The sequence below is a fragment of the Rhinichthys klamathensis genome, unplaced genomic scaffold (genome assembly GCF_029890125.1).
Source record: "Rhinichthys klamathensis goyatoka isolate OS25496 unplaced genomic scaffold, OSU_Roscu_1.1 h1tg000006l_1, whole genome shotgun sequence".
Lineage (NCBI taxonomy): Eukaryota > Metazoa > Chordata > Actinopteri > Cypriniformes > Leuciscidae > Rhinichthys > Rhinichthys klamathensis.
Window position 1 is genome coordinate 974,867 of NW_026606559.1, and position 17,792 is coordinate 992,658.

The 17,792-nt window shown below is 37.3% G+C and overlaps 1 protein-coding gene across 1 annotated transcript; it reads right to left on the reverse strand.

Moving 5' to 3' along the window:
- Window positions 1-164: 164 nt before the first annotated feature.
- On the reverse strand, window positions 165-6,961 carry LOC130090925 (antigen WC1.1). Its single transcript, XM_056258575.1, has 6 exons — window positions 6,783-6,961; window positions 4,939-5,007; window positions 2,363-2,653; window positions 1,963-2,262; window positions 451-513; window positions 165-355 (listed from the first exon to the last, which is right to left on the reverse strand). Exons 1-6 carry the CDS (start codon window positions 6,832-6,834, stop codon window positions 165-167), a joined length of 966 nt encoding a protein of 321 aa, XP_056114550.1. The 5' UTR covers window positions 6,835-6,961.
- Between the last annotated feature and the right edge of the window lie 10,831 nt (window positions 6,962-17,792).

The window sequence follows — 17,792 nt, forward strand, 5'->3', positions numbered from 1 at the left end:
ATAAATGAGTTAATTTGAAGTTTATAACAATAACATATTTTTTAAAAGCTAGTGTTGTACTACTACTCAGAGATGTTCTTGGAGTTAGAAAATCTATTTCATTTAGTTGTAAAAAAACTTGTTTGTTATTTCTTTTCCAATACCACTTTGATATTTTGTCATCTTTAAATTTGTGATGAGTTCTTTTGAATATAAAAAGTGATTATAATGTACTTGCCCTTTGCTCTTCTGAAATGCACACAGACAGCAGTATTTATAATAATAAACATAAGTAAAACAATAGATAAGATGATGCAGCCAATCGCTGCTGCTGAAACTCCACTGCTGCGCTCTGTTACTGCCACTGCGGTTGACACTAAAATGAACAGAGAAGGTTTTTATTGACAGAAATCATGCAGATCTTGTTTTCATTCATTTTCTCTTTTGAAAAAGAAGAAACTGAAGCATCACCTGCCACCAGTGTTGTTAACTCCAGCTCGGTTATGCTCCCTGTGGGTGTGATCTCAACACTTTCTGTATGAAAGACATTTAATCCACTGGATACATCAAAGGAATACAAGACTTGTCACTCAGGATTTCACAACAAAACACTAACAAGCTGAAGCTTATATATGTGTGCTTTGACATTTCAGAAATACTGTTGTAAGCCTGCCCTACTTTTAACCTATTTTCAGACCAACTGACGTGGAAATTATGTCCATCCACCCCAAAAAGTTAAATCTGACCTACAACTGAGACTAAGAGCTGAAACAAATTATGTTAACGTTCCACCTCAAGTGGTCACATACTACAACCTCAAATACACACAGGAAATGTAACATTTGGCTCAAAAAGTAAGTTCCTGCATCCCAATTCGCATACCATCCATCCTAAGTAGGGTTCGAAATTAGAATTAGTGTGTCCCAAATCATAGTATGTTAAAAAGAGTATTCCAAAGACACCTGGATGGTCTACTTTTTCCAGTTAGAATTCAAAGTGCAGATCCATACACACTCTAATGGCTCATATTGCCCACAACCCAATGTGCATTAGACGAGGATTCGATTAGAACTACAAACTACAAAAAGTGTTAAAAACTACAAATGTGGCGAATGTGCGAGTCCGACGGTTAAGTAGATAAAGGATTTGAGCGATTAATAATCCTAACCTAGTGAAAAAATATTTATTCATTGTTGTCCACCATATATTTAATCTACAATAGCATTGTGATTCTCAACTTTTAAATGCATCATTATGCAAACACATGAGGAGAGTTCTCAATCTCCACACGAGAGACACATGCCTGGCAGATCAACGTGCTCTCCAAAATGGTAGGAAATTAAATTAAACGGAATGTGGAGGATTTTAACTCTGACAAGATGATTGACAAGGCATTTTAAACGGGGACAGGATGCACGTATCTAAGCAACAGAGCTGTCAGTTCAAATAATTATGACTAAGTAGTATGTCCAAAAGCTTGCCTACTATTCTGCTACACACTCAAAAGTATGTTCTTAGTATAGTATAAGGCCATAGTATAAGTAGGCGAATTGGGAAGCAGTGAATGTCTACACATCAAATGTCAACATGAAAATGAAATTGCACCTTTTTACTTTCCTACTGCACGATTCATCCGTGCATGTTATTCCAAATAAAATCTTTGTAATCTTTCATCTAAATATAATAACTTGCTTTCCTTTCAATTGACATCATTCAGGCCTTGTGGACTGCTTGGATAATGTTAAACAATTGCCAAATGCCTATTAAATACTGTTTAAACAAATTACCATTTTGCTATGTCCAATCAATTCCCACCCTACATATTTTCTAATTGAAAATCCTGTTTAACTCCGAAATATGCCACATTACGGAAGTAAAATGGGTTGCAAACTTGAATTCACACAATGTTCTTTCTTTGTGTACAAAAGAGTGGTGTTTTATGTTATGAAGCACTTGCCCATTAAGTGTACATGTGTATAGTACCTGAACACACAATGCCAGCATCTTCCTTATGTCCACAGTAGTTGACAGTGTTGTCGATGGGGCCGCACTCCCATAAGTTGCTCTCTGTGCCGTTGCATTTCATTTTGCTGATGTGGATGGCTCCGCTGCCGGCCCCAAAATTGGCCGTTCTTATTGCACTGCCACATCTCAGCTGAGCACATACTACTTGTCCACTTTTGATGTCAAAATACTCGTTACACACCGTTCCCCATTGCCCAAAATGCACCAGCTCCACCCGTCCTGCACAGCGATCACGTCCTCCGATCAATTTGACAGCCTCTGGAGGACAGAGGTTAGGCCGAACAAATCACAATTAAAGCATTGAGACAAAAGTAGAGCACTTATCAGAACATCTCAGAGAAGATCTCAGATGACTCACCGCAAATTACTTCAGTTGCATTTGTGCAGTCGCCTTCTGCGGCTGTAGTGCAGTTGTGCAGTTTTGAGTCTTTCAAGATGCAGTCTGCAAGACAAGTGCCACTGTGCACCGGTGCAGTCGTGCCGATCTCAAAACCGTGGCCACAACCAAAAAGTTCACAGATTTGGAGAGCAAGCTCTTTCTTTTCCTCAGCATCCAGAAGATTGAGGGTCACATGGACTGTAGTGTTCTGGTGAAGAGCCCTGAGCACACCAGAGCAGCCCTTGGACAGACTTAGTGTGGAGAGCTCAACTAGTTCAGAAGGGGAAAAGGGACATAATTGATTTCATTGAGTAAATTCATGAGAATGATAGGAACAGTTAGGGTAGATGATTCACATTTATATCTTCACAGCATGCTGGGTTGAGTCAGAAACTTTTCCAGCATCGCATCCTGGCATTGATCTTATCTGAGTGTTAATTCTGTTCTCAGTGTGTATTTCTAGCACTAGACTTTTATTTAGATCCAAACGGCAAAGTGAATATGTAAACCGTGGGGCATTGTTTTGTGTTGCAAAACGTTGTAGCAGTACACTGCAACACCGCCACATCCCGTGAGTCACTTCCTGTGGAAATGTCATATTGTAGCATGGAGGACACTGGGGAAAGAACTTTTTTTTTAGAAAGTTTATGACATTGCCTCCACAGTGTGGTTTGAGCATATGAAGTTCTCCTGATTTATGACTACAGGATGCAGATTGTGTCTGTGTATTCTGTTTGTGGAGTGGATTCATTCTGAAGGTCTTTCTTTAGGGTGACTTTCAATGGGGTCAGAGAGGTCACTGGTCTGATGTTCCACTGTTGGTGGTGAAATACACTACCGTTCAAAGGTTTTGGGTCAGTACGTTTTTTGTTTTGTTTTTATTCAGAAAAACATTTTAAATTGATCAAAAGTGCCAGTTAAGACATTTACATTGTTGCAAAAAACTTCTATTTCAAATGAATGCCATGCTTTCTATTCATCCAAGAATTCTGAAATTTGTTTATCAAGGTTTCCACAAACTGATTTCAACATGGTTATTAATACGACATGCTTCTGGAGCACCAAATCAGCATGTAAGAATGATTGAAGGATCATGTGAAACTGAAGACTCGAGTTATTTGCCATCACAGGAATAAATGACATTTTAAAATATATTAAAATAGAAAACATTCTTTTAAATTGAAATAATATTTTACAGCATTATTTTTTGCTGTGTTTTTGATCAAATAAATGCAGCCTTGGTCAGCATAAAAGATGGATTTCAACAAAACAAAATCTTACAGACCCACTCTTGGTAATGTAGCAGTTGATGCAGAATCATAGATATCTCACACTTTCCACAAATAGGGTACAAAATAGGTTCTGACACTCAAAAAAAGTTTACCAAATGGTCGATGACAGGAGGTGCCGAAATCTGTTGAAAATGTTAATCATCAACCCTTAGGAGGTCAAATTAAAAATGATATGAGAGTCTTTTTATTTTCTGTTAATTTTCTCCAATGTTTGCAACCCTATTAACAATTTGTGGTGTGAAAAATAGTTGTGAGTGGAATAATACTGTATAAAGTAATACTGATGTAATGAGCTTTGAACACGGCTCAACCAATCGGAATCAAGGACAGACACTATCCGTTTTATAATACCAAATAAACCATTATTTATTTAAACATTAAATAACTATCAAAATGTGTAAAATAAATAATAAAAAATATCACTTAATAGGGACTTACTGTGCTTAGTTTGGATGCAAACTAATAAAGTAAATAAAATTACACTTTCAAGAAGATCATTTATATTTTGATAAAATAGAATTTTTCACAATAACTTGAATAACAGGGTTCATGAATACCATAAACAAAGCAATATTTTTACAAATTGGGAAAATGGAATGAGATTATTTACTCGTCTTCCCATAATGCTGTAGAAAGGGTCAGAATTGTTCAATATTATAATGTAAAACTACATTTTGGATAGTTAAAATTAATTACCAATTATATCATTTTAACGGACTGTCAATGGAATAGCAATTCAACAATAGATTGTCAAAATGACGACATTATTATGTTTAATTGTTGGATACAGTCGAGAGACAACGGTCTTCCAATTAAGTGCAAGGACTTTTCTGTGGGACTTTTCCTTACCTTCTTCATGTCTGATGTCTGTGTGATTGTGTAGGGCATTTACTTGCACATATTAAACAGTGCTTAATGATTTTAAAATGAATTCTACGGCGCAAAAAAAAAATGAAGCGGCTGTCTCCGGGGTGGTAGATTGCTCTCAGTTTTTTGCAGTCTTGCTGATCTCTTTTCTCTGTTCTGTTTGATGATAGCAGGTGGGTCTCAGCAGGCCTACCCCAAACACTGTTCTCATGCATATTGTTCATCAACATCTTGATTAACGGCTTGTGGCCCACTTTTAAATAAGTGAGCTTTTTTTTTTTTTGATCATCGTGAGATTGCTGCTAACTGCACACACTGATAACACTGATCTAGACATCATATTTTCAAAGGAAAGGCACAAGTTTTCTTAAGAGTAGTAGAAATCATTCAACTTACTCTGTTTGTCTGAATGATCAGCATGCTTTGCCACACTCTTGGAAGGAAGGTCATCTGTACCATTGAGCCCTGAAGAAGACAAGATGAACACCATGAGTTTTGCTGAGAACATATTGCTTGAAGCCAGAGGGCAAAAACTGTCAATTAAGTGCAAAAGTAGAACAGAGCTCTCAAATCTAACATCTTCCAATCTGCTGTAATTCTTCACAGTCTACAAAGACAATATTCATCAAAGACAACAGCAATGACACACTGTTGAACAAGACGCATTAAAAGAGCTCAGCTCAACATAAAAACAACAAAAATGATGTTCTGCAAAACTTCGGTAATGTTTGTGTTGGGTTACAAAGTTGTCTACAAAGTTCGCATTTGAAGATTTTGTCATGGTGGAAAAATAAATAAATTTAGGCCTACAATGTCCTGTGGTGTGAAGTAAACGTAGATATTTGACAGTTTTACACAATATGAAGGAGACCTAATAATAAAGTTAAGTCATTGTAGTGATTAATAACTATAGGACTAATTCTTGAAAGCCTGCTGTGTTAAAACAGACTACATAAAATGGCTGTTGATCAGGTATTTCAACACCGCTTAGTTGCATTTCAACACCTTAGTTTCTCCATCTGTCTCACATAAACGGCAGAAACTCGGAGCTGATGCTCGTCTTGGTCATTATACTCAAAAAAGTCACAGAATAAAATTGATTTTAAAAAACGCATTTGTGACACTATTTAAATGTTCTCAGGGAATCTAAAATTACACATTTGTATTACAAAAATGTCATGATGCCTGTCCGCTTTTGGCGCTTAATTTAGAAAGAAAAAATTATTCTCGCAGGATCAAATAAATGTAATAAGTTTAGGTTTATAATTAATAATTTCATATGCTTTAGGAGGACACTATATTTGTTGTATTACAAAATGAGAGACTTAATTATGATATAAAAATGAACAAATAAAAAAAATATTTGTGAGAATGTTTTAAGACATACTGAGATTATTTGCAAACTTTTTCTCAGATTAACAGTTATTTTATATTGACCAATCGTATTCATCCAAACACAATTTGTATTTGTATTATGAGGCACTATTTCTGTCCGGATCCCATCTGCGCTATGCATTCTTCACAGCAAAACACTGAAGAAAAATATAACATTTGTCTTATTCTACTATTGAAACACTTTTCTATAAGGCATTGTAAAATGTCTACCATGTTAATAACATCTGCAGCTTGTTGGACACAAAAACTAAAACTGACAATGAACGAAAATTCAGCGATATGATATGGTTTTTTTATTTTTAGCCATCTTATGCATTTGACTTACAAATGAAATGAAGTCATCTTTCTTCATTCAATCTCCAGTGAAGTTCAGCTTATTTATTCACCAATGTGTCACAGTACACTGAAGTGCATAAACCAATCTCTGGTTGCACTTTGTGCAAACAGCTCTTTGGAAAAGCGTCGTAATGAGCCGAGGCATCGATGTACTTTCTTTTGTCAAAAAAAAAAGGCTTCAGATTGCATTGTGCTGCATTAGTTAAACTGAACTTTGTTTTAACCACAAAGCATGTCTTACAAAAAAAGTCTTTTGATTGAAAGTGCACATTTGATTTTCCATCTATGATAGTGATTGTCTCTCAAGAGCTATTTATGAATTGTGCAACAGCCTTTGAGAATTGCACAACCTCTCTACTCAAGTATCATCAACTTAATAGACTTTTTAAATGAAATATTAGACTGTTAAAAAAAAATTTGAATATAGAATGTAATATCGCAGTTGAACACAAGCTTTTTAGATGAAAGACCCAGTCTGCCTACACAACCATACAGCAGAACCATTTTACCTTGAGAAAAGGACAAAGCCTGGAGAGCAACACACAGCAGCAGAAGCGGCATCTCTCAGTCAGTCAGCCTAACAGCCAAAGATTTGTGTTCGTCCCGTAACTCTCCGTTACTCTGACTGATGATCGTGACCCTGCACCTTCAGCCTTTGGTGCTTGTGCAGTTGCTGCATGTGGTTTCCACTACGGGGCGAATTCGAGCATCATGCCTCACACATGCACTCACTACCACAAACACACACCCTATTTTGCTACCGTCACAGGTCAAGTCCACATGTTTGCGGTGTTAAACCTATAAACTTTCGCTTCATATTTCACTGCTTTAAAATATGTTTCAGTGGATAATGGAGTTTTTTTTTTTTCATTTCCCTACAGTTCATTAAAGACTTGTATGGAGTTTCTTTGAGTATTTAAACAAAAGGCTCAAGCTAGGAAGAATCGATTAAGCGTTCATCATGAAGCCCAATTATATGAAAGTCATCAATTCATCACTGGTCTGGCATGCAATTAATGAACTGAAGGGAAAATGAATAGCTGTATGTTGTTGAATAGTCTGTTATTATCGCCAAGCCTAAATTGCAAACAGTGTTTGCATCTAAGACTTCAAAGCAGACCCTCCTGCATTTGTGCCCATTGTCCTGGACTTCAAGCAAGATGTCCATTACCTTATCCTATTGGATTTCTACTGCATTACAGAGAAACTGGTGGTCATGGCCCAAATTTTTGTTGTTTTTTTCTGAAATGAGAGCAAGGAAAATAGCTAAAAGCAAATAAAAAAATTCATTGAACAAAATAAACAAGATTTTAGAATGGAGGAGAAAAGGTTTCCCATTTCTTTTGCGGTTGACATCAAAGGCCATGTGTCCAATCAAATGGTTTTTTGATGTAAATTCATCTGTCATTTGCTCCAAGCCAGCCAAATTAGGCAGATGTCAATACGGACAGGTTGCATGACATACCTTCATTTAAAAAGCAGGGATGAAATTGCGCAATGTAAAAAGAAAATATGACCTAGACTGAAAACCTATACCAAAATGTATTTAAAATATATTTATTTCATACTAAGTATACTACAAATTCATTAATATATTTACTGACATATCGCTTCGAGACTTACTAATATAAATACTATAATTCAACTTTTTTGGAGTACTTCTTTATTGCACAATGCATGCACGTTTATTGATATTAAGCCTAAAATGTGTTTTAAAGTCTGCTAAATTGGAACAACTTATTTTGTACTTAATGCAATTTATACCCGGAAATAGTGCTGAGGTCCAAATATATAATTAAGTATATTTGATATTATATATATTTAAATATACTTAAATATATAATTAAGTATATTTGAAACTATTGCAAGAATATTTAAGGTACACTTAAAATATCTTGCATTTAAAGACTGATGTTATACACTCACCTAAAGGATTATTAGGAACACCATACTAATACTGTGTTTGACCCCCTTTCGCCTTCAGAACTGCCTTAATTCTACGTGGCATTGATTCAACAAGGTGCTGAAAGCATTCTTTAGAAATGTTGGCCCATATTGATAGGATAGCATCTTGCAGTTGATGGAGATTTGTGGGATGCACATCCAGGGCACGAAGCTCCCGTTCCACCACATCCCAAAGATGCTCTATTGGGTTGAGATCTGGTGACTGGGGGCCATTTTAGTACAGTGAACTCATTGTCATGTTCAAGAAACCAATTTGAAATGATTCGAGCTTTGTGACATGGTGCATTATCCTGCCTGAAGTAGCCATCAGAGGATGGGTACATGCATGGTGGCCATAAAGGGATGGACATGGTCAGAAACAATACTCAGGTAACGAGTGGTTATTTCAGTCAAAGTTGCTCTATTGGGTTGAGATCTGGTGACTGTGAGGGCCATTTTAGTACAGTGAACTCATTGTCATGTTCAAGAAACCAATTTGAAATGATTCGAGCGTTGTGACATGGTGCATTATCCTGCTGGAAGTAGCCATCAGAGGATGGGTACATGGTGGCCATAAAGGGATGGACATGGTCAGAAACAATACTCAGGTAACGAGTGGTTATTTCAGTCAAAGTTGCTCTTCTATCAGCTTGAATCATTCGGCCCATTCTCCTCTGACCTCTAGCATCAACAAGGCATTTTCGCCCACAGGACTGCCGCATACTGGATGTTTTTCCCTTTTCACACCATTCTTTGTAAACCCTAGAAATGGTTGTGCGTGAAAATCCCAGTAACTGAGCAGATTGTGAAATACTCAGACCGGCCCGTCTGGCACCAACAACCATGCCACGCTCAAAATTGCTTAAATCACCTTTCTTTCCCATTCTCACATTCAGTTTGGAGTTCAGGAGATTGTCTTGACCAGGACCACACCCCTAAATGCATTGAAGCAACTGCCATGTGATTGGTTGATGAGATAATGGGCTCTATGCACGGCGGTATTTCCGGTGAAGGTCTAAGGATGCTGGATTACTTCCGCCGATCGTAGAGTCCAATGCTATACCGAGAATTTATATTGGTTTTTATACTCTATTGCTATACTAAAGAAACGTTAGTCACAAAAACAGACAAAACAGAGTCAGACACTCCTCATTTTGTTTACGCTTCTGTGTTTATTATATTAAATAAACATAACTATATATAAAATTACATCTAAACGTATTAAAGTTTCGTTTCAAAGACGAGAGGACAGTCAATTTTGAAGACTCTGCCATAATACCGTTTTCCTCGGTTTTCCTCCGCTTTAAATCTCCCCAACCGGAAACGCACGAGCATCCTTGCGTCAAACGCGGAAGTTATGCGTGCATATAGCCCATTGCATTAATGTGAAATTAAACAGGTGTTCCTAATAATCCTTTAGGTGAGTGTACAGAGATCATACTATCCTTATACTAATAGTGATATTAAAGGACAACTCCGGCGCAAAATGAACCTTTGGTCTAATAACACATTGGTACCTAGTCGACCGTTCTCGGGGATTTGTTTTCATGATAATCGAATCTAAAGAGTTTTATCTCTAAAAACCTTATAACGCTAGTATATAGGGCATAGAATAAGTACAAAGAAATCGCTAGTTAATACCACTAACAAGGCTCAAAATAGCCCCACACTAACATGGTAGCATAATGAGGGTCACTAGCCTACATGCGAACCGAAGCATTGAGAACTTTGTAAGTCTACAGACCGTTTAATAAGAAGATATTTTATAAAGACAATACACTTCGGGTATACAGGCAGGAGCCATCTTGGAAAACAGTCTCGACCAGTCGAACCACGAACGCTGTGCCAAGTGAGCTGAACTGTGACTTGGAATCTCATATGAAAGTATGCGACCCCTTTTTCCCTTGTAGTTAGTCACCCGTATATTTTAATAAACAGATATAATTCATGCATTTCCATGGAATTTCACAAACGTAATTCCTCACTTTCCGATCGACCAGCTCGCTCGAACGGCGTTCGTGGTTCGACTGGTCGAGACTGTTTTCCAAGATGGCTCCTGGCTGTATACGCGAAGTGTATTGTCTTTATAAAGTATCTTCTTATTCAACTCTGTACAATTACAAAGTTCTCAATGCTTCGGTTCGCATGTAGTGACCCTCATTATGTTACTGTGTGGGGCTATTTTGAGCCTTGTTAGTGATATTAACTAGCGATTTCTTTTTACTTATTCTATGCCCTATATACTAGCATTATAACAGTTTTTAGAGATAAAACTCTTTACATTTGATTATCATGAAAACAAATCCCAGAAAACGGTCGACTAGGTACCAATGTGTTATTAGACCAAAGGTTCATTTTGCGCCGGAGTTGTCCTTTAAGTAAAAGTACTAAAGTATACCAAAAGTACAATTGTAGGGCTTTTAGCCTATTTTAAGTACATACATATGTAAATGTATTTGAAGTATACTTAGTATAAAATAAATGTATTTCAAAGGAGAGTTTTCACATTTGGCTCCTAAACTGTGGAATAGCCTTCCTGATAATGTTCGGGGCTCAGACTCACTCTCCCATCTAGATTAAAGATGCATCTCTTTAGCCAAGCATTCACATAATGCATCACATAACCTTGTACTCCAGTTATATCAGATTAAACACAGACGATTATATTTTGCTTGAAATTTTATGAACAGCAGCTATGCTAATTATTTTCCATCTGCTTTTCTGTTTCTAACTTGGGATCCCGTTTCGCGAATTGAAAAGATATATATTGTGAAAAGCGCTATGGAATTAAATGTGAAAATTTAATTTAATATAATTTCTGGCTGCTATACTGGAAAACTGTAGCAAATTTTCTATATGAAATGAGAATAAAGAATAACTTTACCTTTCTTTCATGTAGACTTTTAAGTGTGGTGATCTAACCAGATTTTTGGGGATTACTCAAACTGAACATTTTTGGGAACTTTTGGGGATTACTCAAACTGAGACTCACAGAAACATTGCAGATCTAATGCAGCTTTGAGTGTTTCTACCCACAGAATGAACTGAGCAATTATAAGATGGTGTGGCTTAGAGGTTAAAAACCTGGGAGATGCGTTTCTCAAAAGCATCATGAGCTAAGTTGATCATAGAGACCATTGGTGCAATGGTTGTACGATTAGGCTTTTAATGTTTTTGGGAAATGCAGCCCTGGGCTAGTTACTGTAAGCTCGCACGTTTGACCCCACAAAAGATGAACCTCTAAGGATTGTACCTTAACATGGGCGACTTGATGTGAAGTCATGAAAAAAAATAAGTAACAATTCGGACAATAAGTAACACCGAAAAACCAACCCCCCAGCATAAGAACAGCAGCCTGACAACCACCATGTCGTTGTGGCAGCAACTTTTGGATGGTCAAGCACAACTCTTTTTCTTTTTCTTGTTAAAATGTAAACACTGTAAAAATGTCAAATTTCCTCTGGTATACTCTTTAGCAGCATATTAAGCATAACCACAAGAGGGAAGCTCTAATGTTATTTGATTTTTTTGAAGTACCGCTGAGATGTGAAAAATATCCACCATTCATTATCTATCACCTTTAATTTTGTGTACATATTATTTCAACACCCGTTTCATGTTGGTATGTGATTTCAGGTCGACTGAAAATATTATTTGCTGGTCAAAACACTGCTGGGTAAAAAAGATTTGCGTCTCCACAGTACAAATGCAGTGCACTGAGATCTCTATCTCTCTGCTTATAGAAGACAAAACAAGGTATGGTTTTCTCAGCATTACGGCCGTCTCAGGAAACCTTCATGCTAACAGTACACAGTCCTAAAAGCAAAGCTGTTCAAGGACAACACTTAAGTCACTGTCCTCTCTGTCTTTGTGCAAATGGTGCAATCAGGTTTTCCCCTTGCCAGGTTGTGCTTTCAGATTTAAAAGGGAAAATTTACAGTCAGCCAGTCATTAATCTAGCCTGACTTCGTCATACTCATATTCTAGTCAGAATGTGAGTCTGATACTGCTCCATAGGGCTTTGATTATGAGGCGTGTCTTAACCGAACCAGGAAAAAAAAAAACTCTGCACTCAATTGGATAGACCTACAACCAATCAGAGCAACGCAGTAAGTGATGTATGCTGAGCTACACATAGTTGTCAACAGAACTCAACTGCACGCAAGCTGGAAGAAGTAGTAAAATAATAAGTGTTGCTTCTTTTACTTGGTCCTCCATGAGTGCGACCAAAGGAGAAACCACAACGACCACAGGGTTTTCATTGTGTACCATCGGAGCCAGCTGATAAATTAAACTTTTGCCGAATCCCGTAGTAAGGACGGCAAACACATCTTTCCGATCGACAAATGCCTTGATTGCAGTTCTCTGTTCGTCTTTTAAAATTAATGCACTGTCGATTTCTTTTACAACAGACGCGATAGAGGACTCTATACATCTCAATTCTCCAGCTGCAGTCAACTCTGAGGGAAACCAGTTCAACCCAAGCGCTCTTTGATAACGCGATGATTACGTAACTGCAGATCATCTGTCCATCATCGTATAAAGCCCGCCCTGGCAATTTGATTGGCCCGACGATTTCAGAACCGATCATAATTACTCATGGATCGAGTCCAGACCGAACTTCCCGACCAAAAAATGTTGTGGGCGGGGTTCGGGCTGGCATCCAGGCTATATTAATCTGTTATTGTGTCAAATGTTGCCACTCTTAGTCCCCAAAGAGTAGGCCTAAAGCAGTGGTTCTCAATCCTGGTCCTAGGGAGCCACTGCTCTGCACAGTTTGTGTGTCTCCCTCATTTAACACACCTGATTCAGATCATCAGCTCGTTAGGAAAGAGCTTTATTAACTGAAGTGGGTGTGTCAGATAAAGGAGACATATAAAATGTGCAGAGCAGTGGCTCCCTAGGATCAAGATTGAGAACCACTGGCCTAAAGCCTGGACAAAAAGAACTAAAAATATTTTCTTCAAACTATTAACCTGTAGGCAGTTTGCTGTTATCAGGCTAACTAGTTACCTCACATTTTTATATAATGTAATATATACTGTTCTGTTATATACTGTATATATACTGTACTGTTCAAAAGCTTGGGCCCTGTAACATTTTTTCATGCTTTTGAAAATAAGTATTTTAGGCTCACAAAGGCTGCATTTATGTAATCGAAAATGAAGTAAAAACAGAAATATTGTGAAATATTATTAATATTAATGTAAGATAACCATTTTCTTTTATATATATATATATATATTTTTTTTTAAATGTTCATGTGATGGCAAATCTGGTGATTTTTTTTATTATTAAAGTTGAAAACAGTTTTGCTGCCTAAAATTTTTGTGAATCTAAAGTTTAGAAGAACAGTATTTATTTGAAACTTAAATATTTTACAATATTAAAAATGTCTTTCCTGTCACTTTTTAACTATTTATTCCTAATTACAATTAATGCTTAAAAAAACACTGACTCAAAACAAGATGGCATGTTATTCTCTTTGTAACATATGATCTATAATGGATTTTTGCTTTAATAAACCTTAAAGGTGCAATTTGTAATATTTCTGAGGATCTATTGACAGAAATGCAATATAAGATCCATAACTATGTGCTCAGTGGTGTATAAAGACCTTACTCAATGAACCGTTATGTTTTTATTACCTTAGAATGAGACATTTAGATCTACATAACCGCAGGCACCCCCTTCTGAAGGTCGACATATTGTGACGTCATGTTTCTACCGTAGCCGACAGCGAACGAACAAACAGCGCTACAGAGCGCGTTTCGTTCATACCTTAAAAGTGCACCTTTGCGCTCATGCGGACGCGTCGAGTATAAACAATGCTTTATGCTTTAACCAGCTCAGCCACAGCCCTACAGCATAACAGCTCATATTAGCCAGCTAAACTTTTATACCCTGTTAGAAAAAATATGTAGTTGGATAGTTTCATGTGGTTCTTCTCCCTCGCTGTATTATGGGTTTGCTATGTGGGGAGAAATGTCATCTGAGACAATCAGCTGATTACTATTATTATATTATATATTACGACCCTTGATCCTATGGCTTTGTAAACTTTATCCATGATGTGGTTTATAATGGACTGTGGTACAGAAACAGTGACAATGTTACACACTCTTGGCTTACTCTGGCTATTCTCTGCTGTCTCAGACGACGATATGTTTGTCCCGTTTGAGCAACCGTAGCTTCTTCGAAAGGGAGGGGTGAGCAGTGGGCTGAGCCATTAGTGCAACTCGCAACCTAACCGCTAGATGTCGCTAAAATCTACACACTGCACCTTTAACAGGATGATGTATACCATTAAATAGGCTATTTACTACATCATTTAATTTGCAAGACAAATTACTTTTTACTATGAGATGGGCTATCATTTTGCTTACATATATTACAAAGTAATATTTTAATATATCTCTCATCCTGTTCTTTGTGTCTAGCCATCTCTCAAAGAATGTATGCTCACCATATAAATTCAAATTAATACTAATGCCCTCCAATGCCATTTTACTGCAGTTGGTAGCTACTCATTTAGAGCCACAAGATGGCATCATTGAGCTATTCTAACATGCTTTGGCCTGAAAGGAGTTTTATTATTATTATTATATAAGAAAGATGTAAAAGTAGATCGGTATGTTGCCATGGCCAACGTTCAGATATCCAGTTTAAGCTCAATGGCACAACTGACCAATAAAAATCAAGTTTTCCAGAGACCTGTGTTTATGTGTTACCTTAAATGGACACATCACGACTAAGGCCAAATATGAATGTAATTGATCATGCTCAATCGCGCTGAATCAGAGACAGTTGCGTTCAGTCGGTGTTCACAGTCAGTGTTTAAAATCTGCTCCAGTCGTTGGAAACAGTCTGTAAGTGTGTTGAGTTTCAGCTAGTCTTTAGATGTGTCCCCGGCATAAAAAAAAAGACATCTTTAATTCAGTTAGATAAAATGAAAACATCTTGCTCTACAGATGAAGCAAACTACAAACATGTTTAGTGCATATCAGAGATGACAGATCTCTTCTGGATCTAATTTTCCAAGAGACATCTTCAATAAATCCACTCGGGAGTTTTTTGTCTACTGAAATTTCTTGGAAATATATTTTTGCAGTGGGTACTGGGTACCTATAGTGCTGGTTTAGACCCGACTCTGAAGTAGGAGCTAATTCCTACAAACAGTAGCGGTTTTAGGCACGGGCGAACCGGGCAGTCGCCCGGGGCGGCATTTTTTCATGTCACATGGGGGGCGGCACGAGCAGTTAAAAAAATCCTCTGTGCCACTAAGGTTTTCTATTTTCTATCATTTCAATTCAATTATTGGCAAGGGCGCCCCTGCTTGCTGAGAAGGTGCCGTGCACAGAAGCGATGTCAAGGGAGTCTCCTAATTGGAGGGAACTCACCAAGGGGCCGTTCACATATCGCGTCTTTTGCGCGCTCGAGGTCGTTATTTCAAATGTAGGCGCACGGGAAGCGCGCTCATAATTGAAGCGACGCGCTCATTTTTTCCAGGAGCAGCGAGATGAACATTTTTAAACTTTTCAGTATGGGGGTGCACCCAAACACGTGGGTGTTTTTCTCTTCTCCGTAAATAAATCTTTTAGCAGAGCTACAGCAAGCGTTTTTCTGTGGTGGAAATCCTTTAGCTACTAAAACTTCTTTGTCGTTGTGGAGAGCGCAGTGCATGGTTGTATAGCAACGACAGCCATGGGAAAATCGGACCGAATATTACTATTAATAATAAAAGATAAGCTACTGTGCATTATAAATGTCAGGAATTTATCTTTATTGACTCATTCTTTTTATAAAGATGATTTAAAGGCTGAAATATGTGAGGTTTATCTTTTTATAAAACCTTTTTTTTGTCAAGTTTATTTGAACGTATGCATGTTAGTAGATAACATAAAAGACACTCCTTTAAAATTTGGCCATCATCTTTAATGTTATTAACTTGGTGAATAGATTTCATTGTGTATTAGGCCTACTTTTTGAACAAGATTCTGTGTTTAACCGTGATCATTTTGGTCACTATATTCATGAAATTAAAGTAATTTTCATAATGATCATCTAAAATCAACTATAATTATGTGTTTTTACAGTAGCCTATAATAAGCAAAGTACAATTTTCTATTAAAAAATAATCTCTGATTCTGTCCTTTTCTCTGACATTTAAGAGTGACAGGCCTACAAAAGCTATTTTAGTTCTAAAACAGTTTGGATAGTTGTTAATTTTAGAGTTATTAGAAATTATTTAAGAGATAAGTATTGTGTTACTACATAAGTAGCTCTCGGCCACTTTCACTTTTAAAAACTCTTTTTCGTGACAAACTATAGTTTAAAGCTCCAGTCCGTAACTTTTTAAAGTAAAAAATAATCCAAAATAATTATATTAAAAAAAACTTATTCTGCCAGTGGTCAAAACTATCTGCTTGCCATAGCTAGATTCAAAACGGTTAGCTTGTAATAATGATTTTAATTCCAGTGGTACTGGTGGGTTTCCGCGGGAAATTCGAGCATGTCTTTGCGTCATGACGTCACACCCGTACACATAAAGAAGGAGTTTCGGCTAGCCGGCTATACTGCGCGTGACGAGATGTTTAGATGTATAGGCTTTTCTCGCAGCACTTTACATAATTAAACTTATGGCATCCAGAAAGATCCAAACAACAATCATCAGTGTCAACTGGAGATTCAGCAGTTATAAAACCCAAAATACTTCGTACTTCGGATTTAAGGTGGCTAGAGAAAGAGAAAGAAACCGTCTCATGCGAACACAAGGATTTAAACATCGGCGGGGCTTTTGAAAAGTGCGTGAACTCCGTGTTTTGAAGGGGTTCAAAACGGAAGAAGAGACGGCTTTTTTCTGCTGAACAAGTAAGACATTTCAATAGTTCAATCGTGTAACAGTACGTTTTCTTAATTCACAGTTATGGAGTTTCCTTTGTTGTGCCTTTCTCGTTTTGCTATTATGGAGAATATGAATTCTGAACTACACAGGTAACCATAAAACACATTAAATTTAACATTAGTCACGCAATGCTGATGTTGTTAACATGAACAATTTGAGAACAAAGTAGGCGATAATTTGCACGGTTGCTGTAAATCACGTTGATTAAATCTAACGAAGCTTATCATGTCGAATGCTTTTTCCCCCTTAGTTGGTCAGAACAAAAAAATGGATTTTACTTACTTGTTCAGAAGACATTTTCTTATGAATATTCTTATGTTGGTCAAACTTTCAAAAAGTGAATCTGTGATTCTGTATGACAGTATCCACACAGCGCGGTGAGTGACAGCACCACTCGCCTCAAAGCACTGTGTTCATCCGCGCTGTTTCATGCCGATTTACAACCCACGTAAAGATAATAATTCCACGAATCACTGCAGTTACAGATTTCGAACAGAGAGATGGCGACAAAGAGGAAAAGATACGGACTGCAGCTTTAACATGTCATAACTAAAAGTGTGCAATGCATAGAATTCGAGGCAGTAACCAATGAGCTAATGGTTCCTCCCTGAAAGTTAGATTAATATAGCAAAATAACTGGATTTTCTTAAATAACTGGGGGGGGGGGGGG